Source organism: Pongo abelii, chromosome 9, assembly GCF_028885655.2.
Source record: "Pongo abelii isolate AG06213 chromosome 9, NHGRI_mPonAbe1-v2.0_pri, whole genome shotgun sequence".
In the NCBI taxonomy this organism is placed as follows: Eukaryota; Metazoa; Chordata; class Mammalia; order Primates; family Hominidae; genus Pongo; species Pongo abelii.
This window is the reverse complement of record NC_071994.2, coordinates 20,187,013-20,202,433: the sequence shown is the minus strand read 5'-3', so window position 1 is coordinate 20,202,433 and position 15,421 is coordinate 20,187,013. Positions and strand designations below refer to the sequence as shown.

General features: G+C 41.6%; 1 protein-coding gene across 6 annotated transcripts in view; it reads left to right on the top strand.

Moving 5' to 3' along the window:
• The first annotated feature begins 7,579 nt into the window (after positions 1 to 7,579).
• The window catches only part of CSTPP1 (centriolar satellite-associated tubulin polyglutamylase complex regulator 1), a 233,356-nt gene continuing 225,514 nt past the window's right edge, over positions 7,580 to 15,421 (top strand). The window contains exons 1-2 of one of the 6 annotated variants that reach the window (XM_054523903.2): positions 7,611 to 7,743; positions 14,375 to 14,513. In XM_054523903.2, the coding sequence (XP_054379878.1) occupies positions 7,698 to 7,743; positions 14,375 to 14,513 (185 nt within the window). In that variant the 5' untranslated portion in view covers positions 7,611 to 7,697. 6 annotated transcript variants of the gene reach the window in all.

The following is a 15,421-nucleotide window of genomic DNA, read 5'->3' as shown; positions in this document are numbered from 1 at the left end:
AACAAAGACACAACATACCAGAATCTCTGGGATGCATTCAAAGCAGTGTGTAGAGGGAAATTTATAGCACTAAATGCCCACAAGAGAAAGCAGGAAAGATCCAAAATTGACACCCTAACATCACAATTAAAAGAACTAGAAAAGCAAGAGCAAACACATTCAAAAGCTAGCAGAAGGCAAGAAATAACTAAAATCAGAGCAGAACTGAAGGAAATAGAGACACAAAAAACCCTTCAAAAAATAAATGAATCCAGGAGCTGGTTTTTTGAAAGGATCAACAAAATTGATAGACCGCTAGCAAGATTAATAAAGAAAAAAAGAGAGAAGAATCAAATAGATGCAATAAAAAATGATAAAGGGGATATCACCACTGATCCCACAGAAATACAAACTACCATCAGAGAATATTACAAACACCTCTATGCAAATAAACTAGAAAATCTAGAAGAAATGGATAAATTCCTCAACACATACACCCTCCCAAGACTAAACCAGGAAGAAGTTGAATCTCTGAATAGACCAATAACAGGAGCTGAAATTGTGGCAATAATCAATAGCTTACCAACCAAAAAAAGTCCAGGACCAGATGGGTTCACAGCCGAATTCTACCAGAGGTACAAGGAGGAGCTGGTACCATTCCTTCTGAAACTATTCCAATCAATAGAAAAAGAGGGAATCCTCCCTAACTCATTTTATGAGGCCAGCATCATCCTGATACCAAAGCCTGGCAGAGACACAACAAAAAAAGAGAATTTTAGACCAATATCCTTGATGAACATTGATGCAAAAATCCTCAATAAGATACTGGCAAACAGAATCCAGCAGCACATCAAAAAGCTTATCCACCATGATCAAGCGGGCTTCATCCCTGGGATGCAAGGCTGGTTCAATATACGCAAATCAATAAATGTAATCCAGCATATAAACAGAACCAAAGACAAAAACCACATGATTATCTCAATAGATGCAGAAAAGGCCTTTGACAAAATTCAACAACCCTTCATGCTAAAAACTCTCAATAAATTAGGAATTGATGGGACGTATCTCAAAATAATAAGAGCTATTTATGACAAACCCACAGCCAATATCGTACTGAATGGGCAAAAACTGGAAGCATTCCCTTTGAAAACTGGCACAAGACAGGGATGCCCTCTCTCGCCACTTCTATTCAACATAGTGTTGGAAGTTCTGGCCAGGGCAATTAGGCAGGAGAAGGAAATCAAGGGTATTCAATTAGGAAAAGAGGAAGTCAAATTGTCCTTGTTTGCAGATGACATGATAGTATATCTAGAAAACCCCATTGTCTCAGCCCAAAATCTCCTTAAGCTGATAAGCAACTTCAGCAAAGTCTCAGGATACAAAATCAATGTGCAAAAATCACAAGCATTCTTATACATCAATAACAGACAAACAGCGAGCCAAATCATGAGTGAACTCCCATTCACAATTGCTTCAAAGAGAATAAAATACCTAGGAATCCAACTTACAAGGGATGTGAAAGACCTCTTCAAGGAGAACTACAAACCACTGCTCAAGGAAATAAAAGAGGATACAAACAAATGGAAGAACATTCCATGCTCATGGGTAGGAAGAATCAATATCATGAAAATGGCCATCCTTCCCAAGGTAATTTACAGATTCAATGCCATCCCCATCAAGCTACCAATGACTTTCTTCACAGAATTGGAAAAAACTACTTTAAAGTTCATATGGAACCAAAAAAGAGCCCGCATCGCCAAGTCAATCCTAAGCCAAAAGAACAAAGCTGGAGGCATCACACTACCTGACTTCAAACTATACTACAAGGCTACAGTAACCAAAACAGCATGGTACTGGTACCAAAACAGAGATATAGATCAATGGAACAGAACAGAGCCGTCAGAAATAACGCCACATATCTACAAGTATCTGATCTTTGACAAACCTGACAAAAACAAGAAATGGGGAAAGGATTCCCTATTTAATAAATGGTGCTGGGAAAACTGGCTAGCCATATGTAGAAAGCTGAAACTGGATCCCTTCCTTACACCTTATACAAAAATCAATTCAAGATGGATTAAAGACTTAAATGTTAGAGCTAAAACCATAAAAACCCTAGAAGAAAACCTAGGCATTACCATTCAGGACATAGGCATGGGCAAGGACTTCATGTCTAAAACACCAAAAGCAATGGCAACAAAAGCCAAAATTGACAAATGGGATCTAATTAAACTAAAGAGCTTCTGCACAGCAAAGGAAACTACCATCAGAGTGAACAGGCAACCTACAAAATGGGAGAAAATTTTCGCAACCTACTCATCTGACAAAGGGCTAATATCCAGAATCTACAATGAACTCCAACAAATTTACAAGAAAAAAACAAACAACCCCGTCAACAAGTGGGCGAAGGACATGAACAGACACTTCTCAAAAGAAGACATTTATGCAGCCAAAAAACACATGAAAAAATGCTCACCATCACTGGCCATCAGAGAAATGCAAATCAAAACCACAATGAGATACCATCTCACACCAGTTAGAATGGCAATCATGAAAAAGTCAGGAAACAACAGGTGCTGGAGAGGATGTGGAGAAATAGGAACACTTTTACACTGTTGGTGGGACTGTAAACTAGTTCAACCATTGTGGAAGTCAGTGTGGCGATTCCTCAGGGATCTAGAACTAGAAATTCCATTCGACCCAGCCATCCCATTACTGGGTATATACCCAAAGGACTATAAATCATGCTGCTATAAAGACACATGCACACGTATGTTTATTGCCGCATTATTCACAATAGCAAAGACTTGGAACCAACCCAAATGTCCAACAATGATAGACTGGATTAAGAAAATGTGGCACATATACACCATGGAATACTATGCAGCCATAAAAAATGATGAGTTCACGTCCTTTGTAGGGACATGGATGAAACTGGAAATCATCATTCTCAGTAAACTATCGCAAGAACAAAAAACCAAACACCGCATATTCTCACTCATAGGTGGGAATTGAACAATGAGAACACATGGACACAGGAAGGGGAACATCACACTTTGGAGACTGTTGTGGGGTGGGGGGAGGGGGGAGGGATAGCATTGGGAGATATACCTAATGCTAGATGACAAGTTGGTGGGTGCAGCGCACCAGCATGGCACATGTATACATATGTAACTTACCTGCACATTGCGCACATGTACCATAAAACCTAAAGTATAATAATGATAATAATAATAATAATAATAAAAGAAAAAAAAAAAAAAAAAAAAAAAAAAAAAAAAAAAAGCAGACATTAGAAAGCTGGTCATTATTGTAGGCCTCTGAATGTGACTCAGAGTTTTCTGCCCAAGGGCCAGAGAGGGCAGCTCTACTTACCAGATCCTATCTTTATTAGTCAAGCTTTGCCCCAGGGAATGTTAATTCTCTCGAATGTGTACGTTTGCATTCTAGGTTTGCATATGTGTGAGTGCTCAGGAGATTCCAGCAGACATCTATTCAGGTTAGAAAAGCTCAGGCCAGAGAGTGGAACAGATTCACAGTGCAGCTGAGACAAGATCCTGATCTGGTTATACCTGGGCATAGCTGTTTGCTGCAGCAAAAGTTGGAAAAAAAGGTGGGTTGAGAGGGTATGAGATGAAGCCTAAGAGGTGTCTGATATACCTTCAAAACCTGGGAAGGTAGGTATGACTGTGAGAAAGTGTTAAATTATGTATTTCAGCTAATTAGATAATAGGGTATTTAAAAATGTATGCTAATTGTATGGTGCTCTCAACAAAGGCAAAAGTTGTTAGCGAAGGAAGAGATCAATTGAGCTAGAATTGGCAGGAAAGGAGCTGGTGTCTTGAGCCATGGCTGGTGGAGAGCTGAGGATTCTGAGTAGAGTCCCTCCATGTTAAGGAAGGTGAATTGACAATGCCCTGGAGAAGAGGTGGAGTCAAGCACAGGACAGACAGACTGCCATCTTTGTTGTGATACAGTGTAGTACATGGCTAAATAAACATGCTTTGGAGTAAAAAAAAAAAAAAAAAAAAAAGGCTGGGTACAGTGGCTCACACCTGTAATCCCAGCACTTTGGGAGACTGAGGCAGGTGGATCACTTGAAGTCAGGGGTTCGAGACCAGCCTGGCCAACATGGTGAAACCCTGTCTCTACTAAAAATACAAAAATTAGCCGGGCCACACCTGTAGTCCCAAATACTTGGGTGGCACACACCTGTAGTCCCAAATACTTGGGAGGCTGAGGCAGGAGAATGGCTTGAACCTGGGACACAGAGGTTGCAGTAAGCAGAGATTGCGCCATTGCACTCCTTTCTGGATGACGGAGTGAGACTCTGTCTCAAAAAACAAACAAACAAAAACAAAAACCATCTCAATATATTCTCTCTCTTGTCTTTTTCTTATTGTTCTGAATTTGATGTTTACATTCCTCATGCTGTAGTACTTCCTTTAACATCCGATGCTCTATTTTTCATCAGTATCATATCACTTGCCTCTTGCCTCTTTTCAGGATTGTGGAGTTGTCTTCTGACTTACCGATTTACCTGGGTGATTTTCTTTTTTGGTAAATTTTTAAGAAATATATTATGATAAGTTAAGAACCTGAAAAGTCAATTTAAATCAAAGGCTGACTTTTTTTTTCTTTCTTTCATATTCAAGTCACAAAAAATACACTTGATTTGAACAACTCTTATATATTTCTACTCTTCTTAAGACTGATGTAGTGTATGTTTCGTTGAAAAATTTCACCAATAACCAATGTGTTTCAAAAATCTATTATCATGTAATCTGTGACAGAAGAGAAATCTAGCAGTGGCTTCTTTCTGGGAAAAACAAACACTGTCTGGAAGGTAATCACATCTGCTTAAAAAATTTTAAAGATTTTCATGCCACTCATTTATTATTTGTTTTCAGGTTATAATACATGCCTATTATAGAAAAATTTAAGACTATAGAAAAATATAAAGAAGAAAAATGTAAACAGTCAGTAATTCCACTACCAGTAAGGCCACCTGTTATTTTGGTGAAACTTCAAATTTTTGTGAAGCCTTACTCTAGCAACCTCCTACTTTTCTAAGTCCTCCTCCTCAATAGACTGTTCAGGACATTCAGAGTGGAAGACTGATTTTGAATACAGGGGTCCTTCGGATTTTTATGGAAGGGATGGAACTGTAGGAAAAACCTACAAATTGCTCCAGAGATGACATCTTGTTCTTATTTAGCCTTCTTTGAGTCATTAACAGTCGGGCGCCACTGGTGCTGAAACTTATCATTATTATAACCACAAATGGGTTAATGCCCAAACAAAGCTATATTCTTGGGGCTGGTTCCCAGCTCCACCACACAGACCCCAGCAGCCAGCACCCTCCAAGTCCCAGGATAATGCTCCACAAATAAGACGATGTCAAATGTTCAGCCTGGACTCAACATTATCTTCTTCTATCTGGGAGCTTCCAGTTGCTAGCAGGGCAGAGCAAAAGGAAAAATAAATAAATAAAAGCCAGGTCAACAAACCCTAAAAAAAGAGACTGTGTGGTTTAGTGGTCAGACCACTGGCCTGGATGTTGGGATAGCTGAGATCCAGTTCCAGCTCTACTACTATGTGGCTGCATGATGCTAGACAAGTCACTAGACAAGTCACTGTTGTGACTTGTGCCTCAGTTTCCTTAGTTAGAAAAGGGAAAACTGCCTTAGAAAGGTGTTTTTTTTTGTTTGTTTTTTTTTTGTTTTTTTTTTTTTTTTTGAGATGGAGTCTCGCTGTGTCACCCAGGCTGGAGTGCAGTGGCGCGATTTTGGCTCACTGCAACCTCTGCCTCCCGGGTTCAAGTGATTCTTCTGCCTCAGCCTCCTGAGTAGCTGGGATTACAGGCGTGAGCCACCATGCCTGGCTAATTTTGGTATTTTTAGTAGAGACAGGGTTTCTCCATATTGGCCAGGCTGGTCTCGAACTCCTGACCTCGTGATCCGCCCACCTCAGCAGAAAGTTTTTATGAGGACAAATAAGATTATTTGCAAATAGCTACAAGTTGCTTGGGAATAAAGTAAAATTATCACTCTTAATAATTACTATGGTATTACCTTATTAATAAAATAGTAAAAAGCCACAGTTATGGAACATATGAACCTCCCATAACCTCAAGCTAGATGGGGGAAGCAGATAAGAAGGCAATTAAAAAAAAATCAGATTTGCTGGACTTCACACCAAATACCAAATTAGTAAATTTGCCTCAAGACACTAAGCCCTGATCCTACTTTGGCTCTGTCCTTTTATCCTCACCACATCCAAACTTAGAGTGACTCACAGGAGCCTAGAATTGAGACACATATACAATTTTAAGGGAAAGCAAGAATTAGGAGGTTTGAGGCTCCTTGCTGGAGGAGGCTAAGAATAGGCCACTCGGAACACAAAGAGAAGAACCTCCTCTTTCCTTTTCCTCCCAGTGTAGGTGGTCTACTGGTTTCCCAGTCATTCCTTTGATAGCTTGATTTTGTTTTCTTTGTCTCTTTTTCACAAACCTCACCTTTTTGGAGGGGGAGGGGACTAAAAAAGTGAGGACAGAGTGGCTTTTTCTGCTATGTCTGAACTGTGTCGAGTGCTACAGATCTCTGACCTGTTGTCAGGAGTGGAGAGGGGTGAAAAGAAATATTTAGGAACTTGAAAACCAGTGAATATTCTCTTAAAGGAGAAGTGAGGAATTGGGCATATGGGGAAAAAAATCTAATTGGTGTCCTCGTTTCTGCAGCCCCTCTCCCTCAAGAAGAGCAATGTCTTGGTAGGAAAAAGGAAAGACATCTGGGAAAGGTACCAAATAGTAAGGGCTAGGAATAGAAAGAAGAACCAAAGATAAAAAACAAATTGAGCCCGGGAGCAGTGGCTCACGCCTGTAATCCCAGCACTTTGGGAGGCCTGAGGCAGGCGGATCACCTGAGGTCAAGAGTTCGCAGACCAGCCTGGCCAACATGGTGAAACCCCATCTCTACTAAAAACACAAAAAATTAGCCGGGCGTAGTGAGGGGAGCCTGTAATCCCAGCTACTTGGGAGGCTGAGGCAGGAGAATTGCTTGAACCCGGGAGGCGCTGGTTGCAATGAACCGAGATCACGCTACTGCACTCCAGCCTGGGCGACTGAGTGAGAATTGAGAAGAAATGGCAATGATCTCGGAGGACTTAATGAGTACCTTTTGTGTGTCCAGCCGTCATAGGCAGAAAAGACACATCCCTGACCTCTAGAAGCATCCAGGGTATATGCATACGTAAGCACTTTGTAGCAATTTAAGATAGTAAATACCAAAGAGATAAAAATAGCTAATGGGATACCAAGTGTTTATGGGGGCCAAAGGGCGGGGGCTATTATTGAGTTAGGATAAACAGTGTATAAAAGCAGGGATAGTTATGAAATTCAGAGATTGCGTATATGGGCGGCTGACAGTAATTCTTCGACACTGGGAAACATAACGGATTCAAAAGAATTCTTCATCTCAGATTCCTCTAAAACCAAGTCTTCAAGAATGGGAGTCCAAAGAAACCTGGACCATCGTGAAGCGACTGCCCCCGGAACTTGAGTGGCCAGCTCCACTTTGCGACACGGAGACTGTTTGTGTGACACCTCCTCCAGCTCCCGTCCCCCTTCCGCCGCGTGGGTGCCATGGCAACGGAGAGAGACGGCAACCTGGGTTCCGGAAGCCGGAGAGCTGGAGCTTTGAAGCCACCCCGGTCAAAGGATGCTGAGTCCGGAGCGCCTAGCCCTACCGGACTACGAGTATCTGGGTAGGAACCCCCTTTAACTTTGGGGAGGGAAAGACGTGCAGACGAATTAGGCCAGGGTCTGGGAGGAGGCGGGGGCGGGGGCGGGGTCTGAGTGGGATCGGGTCCGGGTGGTATGGGGAGGGGCGGAGAGGCGGGGGTTACAGGGCCTGAGTCTGTAAGGCCGAGCAGGAAGGAAAAAAGCATCTGGGAAGTAAAGAATGTTTGAAGTGTAGGGGCTGGAACTCAGGCAATGTGGATTGTGTTCAAATGGGTCAGGTTGGAGTTGAGGATTTGGGGCCCTATTGGGGTATTACTGATATGCTGGTAGTGGAGTAAGAATAACCTTGGAACCTCAAGTGCCAAATCAGTCATTCCATGAATAACTGTCTTACCGTTATAGCGGCAGCGAACATTTCGAGCTTTTCTTTTTCATTAGGCACTGTGCTAAGCATTCTTCATGCATCATTCTTCGTTTGAATTTCTCAACAGCCCTAGGAGGAATTACCCTGTTTTCTTCCAGTTTTGCAGGTGGAGAAACTGGGGCTGAAGAGGTAACTTGCGTAAGTTAGGCCACACAGCTAGAAAATGGTAGCGCTAGGATCAGAACCGGATTTGCCCACTCCAACAGAATTTAAGATATTGACTTGGCTCTTGAGCTAAGACTGTATATGTAATACTTTGTTGAGCATCTTTAGTGTATAAGGCATTTAATGAATGAAAAAAGGCACACCCACGCATAGATATGTACACACACACACATATGCATACAATACACATTTTATTTTATTTTATTTTTGAGACGGAGTCTCGCTCTGTCGCCCAGGCTGGAGTGCAGTGGCGCGATCTTGGCTCACTGCAAGCTCCGCCTCCCGGGTAGCTGGGACTACAGGCGCCCGCCACCTCGCCCGGCTAATTTTTTGTATATTTAATAGAGACGGGGTTTCACCGTGTTAACCAGGATGGTCTCGATCTCCTGACCTCGTGATCCGCCTGCCTCAGCCTCCCAAAGTGCTGGGATTACAGGCGTGAGCCACCGCGCCCGGCCACACTACACATTTTAAATAATTCATAGACTTTTTTTTTTTAAAAGAAGTTTTGTTTTGTTTTGTTTTGTTTTGTTTTGTTTTTTGAGACAGAGTTTCCTGTTGCCCAGGCTGGAGTACACTGCAACCTCCACCTCCCGGGTTCAAGCGATTCTCCTGCCTCAGCCTCCCGAGTAGTTGAGATTACAGGCATGCGCCACCACGCCCGGCTAATTTTATATTTTTAGTAGAGACGGGGTTTCACCATGTTGGTCAGGCTGGTCTGAAACTCCTGACCTCAGCTGATCCGCCCACCTCGGCCTCCCAAAGTGTTGGGATTACAGGCGTGAGCCCCCGCACATGGCGAGAAGTTTTAAGTTTACAGAAAATTGAGCAGATAGTACAGTGAGTTCCCATATACCTTGGGTCTCCCTCACTCACAGTTTCTGCTATTATTTACATCTTGCATTAGTGTGGTACATTTGTTACAATAGATAAACATATATATATTTATAATATATAATAATATATATTATTATTATTATTATATAGCTATATTATTATAGATATATATTATTAACTAAAGTCCATAGTTTACATTAGGGTTACTTCTTTGTGTTGTTCTTGGGAACAAGAATTGTATTTTACTCATTATTGTCAACCTTCTATCATTGTCTACCTTCTATCACTGTATACCTTCTATCATTGTATACTCTCCTACACTTTAATTCATACATATATGTGAAATGGAATATGAATAATCTGACCTTAGGGTACCCCAGACATGAGTAGCTAACAAAAGCAACCGAGACTTATTAAGAACTTACTCTGTACCAGGTACCATTTTAAATGTTTTACATATATTGATGTATACGAAGATAGTTTCAGTTGTTATCTCCATTCGGCGGATGAGGAAACTACACACAAAGATACCAAATAACAAGTTAGTAAGTGGTGGATCCAGAATTCTAACCCAGCAGTCTAATTGAAGTCCACATGGTTAAACTCTATGCTATAAATACTTTGAGCAACTCCCAAAGTAGGGCTCCAACTATTGTGTAGACCTATACGTGGATCCTGGAGTAAGGTCAAATGATTCCAGTGTCTTCATTTAACATTTCTGCCATGAGGAGGCATCCGAGGAATGAGGATGGATCAGGGAATGGTAAAATTCCAATTTCTTCTTGCCACTGGACTCATCTCTCAGAGGCAGGCAGTGAGGAAGATAACTTCTACCATTTGGGAGAATTTTATTGACAATCATCTTTGTACTTTGGCTAGCTGTATGACCTAGAAGAAATCACTTAACCTCTCTGTGCCTTAGTTGCCACATCTCCAAAATGTGGGTAATAATAGTACAGTCATGGTGGCTTACGCCTATATTCCCAGCACTGTGGGAGGCCAAGGAGGGAAGATTGCTTGAGCCCAGGAGTTTGAGACCAATGGGACATAGTGAGACTTCGTCTCTACTAAAAATAAAAAAAAAAAATTAGCTGGGTGCGACAGCATGCATCTGTAGCCCCAGTTACTCAGGAGGCGGAGGTGGGAGGATGGCTTGAGCCCAGGAGGTCAAGGCTGCAGTGAGCTGTCTTCATGCCACTGCACTCCAGCCTGGGTGACAAAGTGAGACCCTTTCTCAAAAAATTTTAAAAAGGCCAGGCATGGTGGCTCATGCCTATAATCCAAGCACTTTGGGAGGCCGAGGCGGGTGGATCACCTGAGGTCAGGAGTTCGAGACCAGCCTGGCCAAAATGGTGAAACCCCATCTCTACTAAAAATGCAAAAATTAGCAGAGTGTGGGGGTGTGTTCCTGTAGTCCCAGCTACTCAGGAGGTTGAGACATGAGAATTGCTTGAACCCGGGAGGAGGAGGCTGCAGTGAGCTGAAATCTCACCACTGCACTCCAGCCTGGGTAACAGAGTGAGACTCCGTCTCAAAAAAAAAAAAAAAAAAATTGTGCTTGCCTCATATATGTAAGCATTTATCCTGTTAGAGCACCTGTGTAGGTGCTCAGTAAATATTAGCTGCTAGTGTTATTACCATATTTTTGTGCAAATATGTAAACATCTGGTGGCAACCACGAATGTGTGCCTCTCAGATCTCCTACACTGGGGAGGGGAGGGTAATTGACTCCTGACCCCAGCTCTGAATCTAACACCTTGTTCACACTGAGGTCACACTTTCCACAGACTGCTCCTAGTCAATGACTGGGCAGGACAGACCCGCTTCCATGAGATGTTTTACTCCTCTGGTGGGTGACTTTGGCTTAAAGACTCTCACTGCACACTGCTAAGTCCCTCATTCTCCCTTCTCCCTCCTAAAGGAGGGATAATAATTAGGGTCCCTCCTAAAGGAGGGATAATAAATTAGGGTCACACCTGCATTTGATCTCTTAGCTCTCCCAGACTCCTCCAGCTTCCTTCCCATTTTCTGTCATGGGCGTTTCCCCCAGTACATCTCTCGCATGTCTGATCCTGTTTTGGTGTCTGCTTCTCACAGTTTCTGAGCTATGGCAGCATCTAACAGTTACTGATATAGTCTCTTCCAGCCATGAGGTTAATACAATTTCTTTAGGCCTTGGCAAAGGTTCTGACATAGGACCCCTTCTATGTGGAAGATAAGTGTTGCTAATCTTAATTTTTTTTGTATTTGCTGATACCACAGCATGTGAGAGTTACTTGTCTGACTACCAGACACATTCTATTTTTTGATTTTGAATGAATCCTGATAAACTTATTTTTATTTGAATATAACTAGTGAGCCTTCCAAACCCAATTCTATGCTAGGAAATATTGCTGTTTACAGTAAGTTAGCAGAAATTCTCTTAGGGCCTTAAAGTGTTTGGTTGCTGCAGAAAGGAAATGAAATAAAATAGGTGTTACACTGACTTCCTAAATCTTTGGAAACTAGGTTTATAATACATAAAACTGGTCACTTTGAAATGATTATGGGCCAGGTGCGGTGGCTCATGCCTGTAATCCCAGCATTTTGGAAGGCCGAGGCGGGCAGATCACTTGAGGTCAGGAGTTCGAGACCAGCTTGGCCAACATGGCGAAACCCTGTCTCTACTAAAAATATGAAAAATAGCTGGGCATGGTGGTGCACACCTGGAGTCCCAGCTACTTGGGAGGCTGAGGCATGAGAATCGCTCGAACCCGGGAGGCAGAGATCACGCCAGTGCACTCCAGCCTGGGCGACAGAGCAAGACTCTGTCTCAAAATAATAATAATAAATAAATAAAATAATTATGAACATGCTCACAAAGTCACCTCTTTCTTTCCTTTTTCTCCTTCTACCCTTCTCCCTCCTTTTCTTCCTCCCTGAATACCTTCTCTATATAAAGCCAGGCATGAATATATGAATATAAAGCATCCCTCCCCACAGGAAACTTACACAGTAGATGGGAGATGGGACATATTAATAAATGACCATAACATAAAAGGACAGTATAATAAGTAGAGAGTATGTGAGCTATATGGTTCTAGAGCCAGCAGCTATCTTGGCCTTTTCTCAGTTTGGTCAGCAGCTTCTCAGTCATCGAAGGGACAGCAGTTCCCTTGGTAGCCTAGTTCTGGAATGGGCCTTTTGGGAGTTGTTCCTGGAAGGTCAATCTAGATTTTTTTCCTTTTAGATTCTGTAACCTATTTAATACATGTAATAAATAAAATATCTTTTTGTTGGGGGGAAAAAAGAGCCAGTAAGTTCTAAGGCATGTTGTTCCCAACCCTTGCCTACCCCCATTTCTCCAAAGTAAATTGCAGAGTGATGTCAGTGTTATTCTGGGGTTTTAAGATAGCTTTAAAATTTTTGACTTTGTTTATCATTTATATATTCAAGTAATGTTAAAATCTTTATTCCAAATGCTATTCAGAAGTTGGGGATCACTTTTATTTGCACAAATGCAATATGTGCTAAATGAATAATTCTAGGAGGCCGAGTAGATAAATTGAAGTTTTAAAAATAATAGTAGAGCAGGCTGGGAGCAGTGGCTCAACGCCTGTAATCCCAGCACTTTGGGAGGCCAAGGCGGATAGATCACGAGGTCAGGAGATCGAGACCATCCTGGCTAACACAGTGAAACCCTGTCTCTACTAAAAATACAAAAAAATTAGCTGGGCGTGGTGGCAGGCGCCTGTAGTCCCAGCTACTCGCAAGGCTGAGGCAGGAGAATGGTGTGAACCCGGAAGGCGGAGCTTGCAGTGAGCCGAGATTGCACCACTGCACTCCAGCCTGGGTGACAGAATGAGACTCCGTCTCAAAAATAAATAAATAAATAAATAAAAATAATAGTAGAGCAGAAGAGACATGATCCATTATCCTATTTCTGGTTCATCATCCTATTTATGTCCTTCATAGCACTTATCAGAGTTATCTTGTGTACCTACTTGTATACTTGGTTATTGTCTGTTTCTTATTAGAATGTGAGCCATGAGGGCAGGCCTTTTCTCTCTAAAATCTAGCACAATGCTTGGCCCAAATGAAGTGCTCAATTGTTGAATGAATGGTCTACTTTAAGTAACAGAATAAATTTTAAAATAAATGGGAGAAAGGAATCCAGTTCAACAAATAGTTACTGAATTCCTAACACGTGAGAGAAACTATGTTTTTCCCCCCTTCCATGAATGAAAAAGGATGACTGATTAAATCTGCTCTGGATCTTTTCGGTTTTAACTCTGATTATACCTAAGGTTAATTTCTTGGTTGATACCATAGTTTCTGTGTTTGGGTTACATAACACTAAAATTTAATCCATTTTGTAAAACCAGTATTTTAAAAAGGAAGGAGATTTTCTACAATTTTGGAGCATCTCAATGAGATCCTGTCCTTTAGTTGGACAGAGTGATATGCTTTGATTAAGACTGGAATTACCCTTGTAAACTAATCCCTGGGTCCTCTTTCTGCTTTGGGATCACCCTTACACTACTTCCCTAGGGGCCTTAGGAAATAGCTCATTCTATGATTGGAATTTCAAGTCAAAACACATTTATCTGAGCAGAATTTTAATGATTTATCAAAGAGAGGAGGGATTTTCCCAAACACATCTGAACTTACAAATTACTGATCCCACTAGCTATGTTTTTTCTTAAGTACCTTTCTTTAAACAAAGCAATTACTGCTGAAATCATCAAATGTATTTTTTTCATGGAAAGCTTTTGACTAAGTTTTGTTTGATTAGCAGGAACCTAGTAAAAGTAAATATTGTTTGAGACCGCACTTTCAGAGCCTGTTCTTTTTCTTCATTCAATTAGCTTTTAAAGCACTATTCTTTGGAGAAAGTAAGAGCCTTTTTTCCAGCTGTCCTATTGTGTAACTCAGGGTCTTGTTAATACTATTATCTAGCCCCGAGATTACAGGTAATTGTGATAAAACACAAGCTTCAGTTTCTGTAATCTCAGACAGAAATCTGCTTGTGCCCCAGGACTTCATATCAGGTGTTTTTTAAATTCAGACTTCTCTCACCTGGGACAGTCCCATTGGTCCAAAGTAAACAGAGGCATCTGGTGGGGATAGAGCTGCATTAGGGCCCATTGCCACTTTTTTTTCCCCTTTAAATTAATGTGGCAGAACTCCTCCTGTGGCCAACTTACAAAGACCTGTTCTAAATGGGAAAATTCTATATTTTAAAATAGGCATGCTTGAAACAATGACACTTTTGAATGTAAGATATACGAGAGGCCACACGTCTTCGGCTTTGCTTGTCAAATGGAGAGGCTGCCAGAACCGGTCGGCTCCATGGTTCTCATGCCCCAAAGTCCTGCAAATTGACACGTAAGTAGGCAACACACAAAAGAAGTTCAGCACATGAGAAAGTGAGTTTGGGCGCTTGGGCTGGCCTCCTTTCTCTCTGTGTGGAGTTCTTTCCAGCTTTGCCTCTTCTGTCCCATCTTAGTTTTTCAGAAAGGAGAGATTAAATGTGTCTGGTATTTCAGCATGTTAACTGCTTGGGCAACATGAGGCTAGCACTCAGGCCACTGTTCAGCCTGTCATATGGAAGGAATTGCCTTTCAGAGGAGATTATAATTGTGTATGTGGCCACACAAATGCGCATTCTGCCTGGAGGAAAATGCACAGAAGAGGATGCCTTATGCTGCCACTCAGGTCTCTTTGTGGAAGGCTGCGTAAGAAGCGCTTACATGGCATAGTCACCTCTTTTGGACTTAATGAGTCATCTTTTTGTGTGATGGCTACGTAAAAAAAAAAAAGGAAAGAAGAAATGTACTCTTCCCCAAGTGAACTGCTTTTATTGGCCCTGCTGCTTTGTCTGAGAGTTTTATACACTCCTCATGACATCATTTACAATGCTAGTGCACAGACGGTAAACAAAAAATAATTTAGCCCTTGGGCACCTAGACGAAACTTAAGTAGTCCAATTTAGAGAAATGATAACAATAAACTTCATAAACAGTGAACACATGAGCTTAAACAGCAAGCATGACTCCAGTCCTTTTTGGAATGCGATGCATTGAAAGATGGCTATAGAGAAAACTAGAAGCTCCACACGTCAGTTATGTGCGGTTAAGCCTTGAGTCCATGGTCTAGTGTTAATCTCAAGAGTACATTCTAGTTAGTGGATAAAATACAGGCTACCAGGTGAGTAAGTCATTAAGCTCCTTGAGCCACAGCATTTCACCTATAAAAGTGGAAAAGGTAATATTGCCACCTACCTCACAGGAATG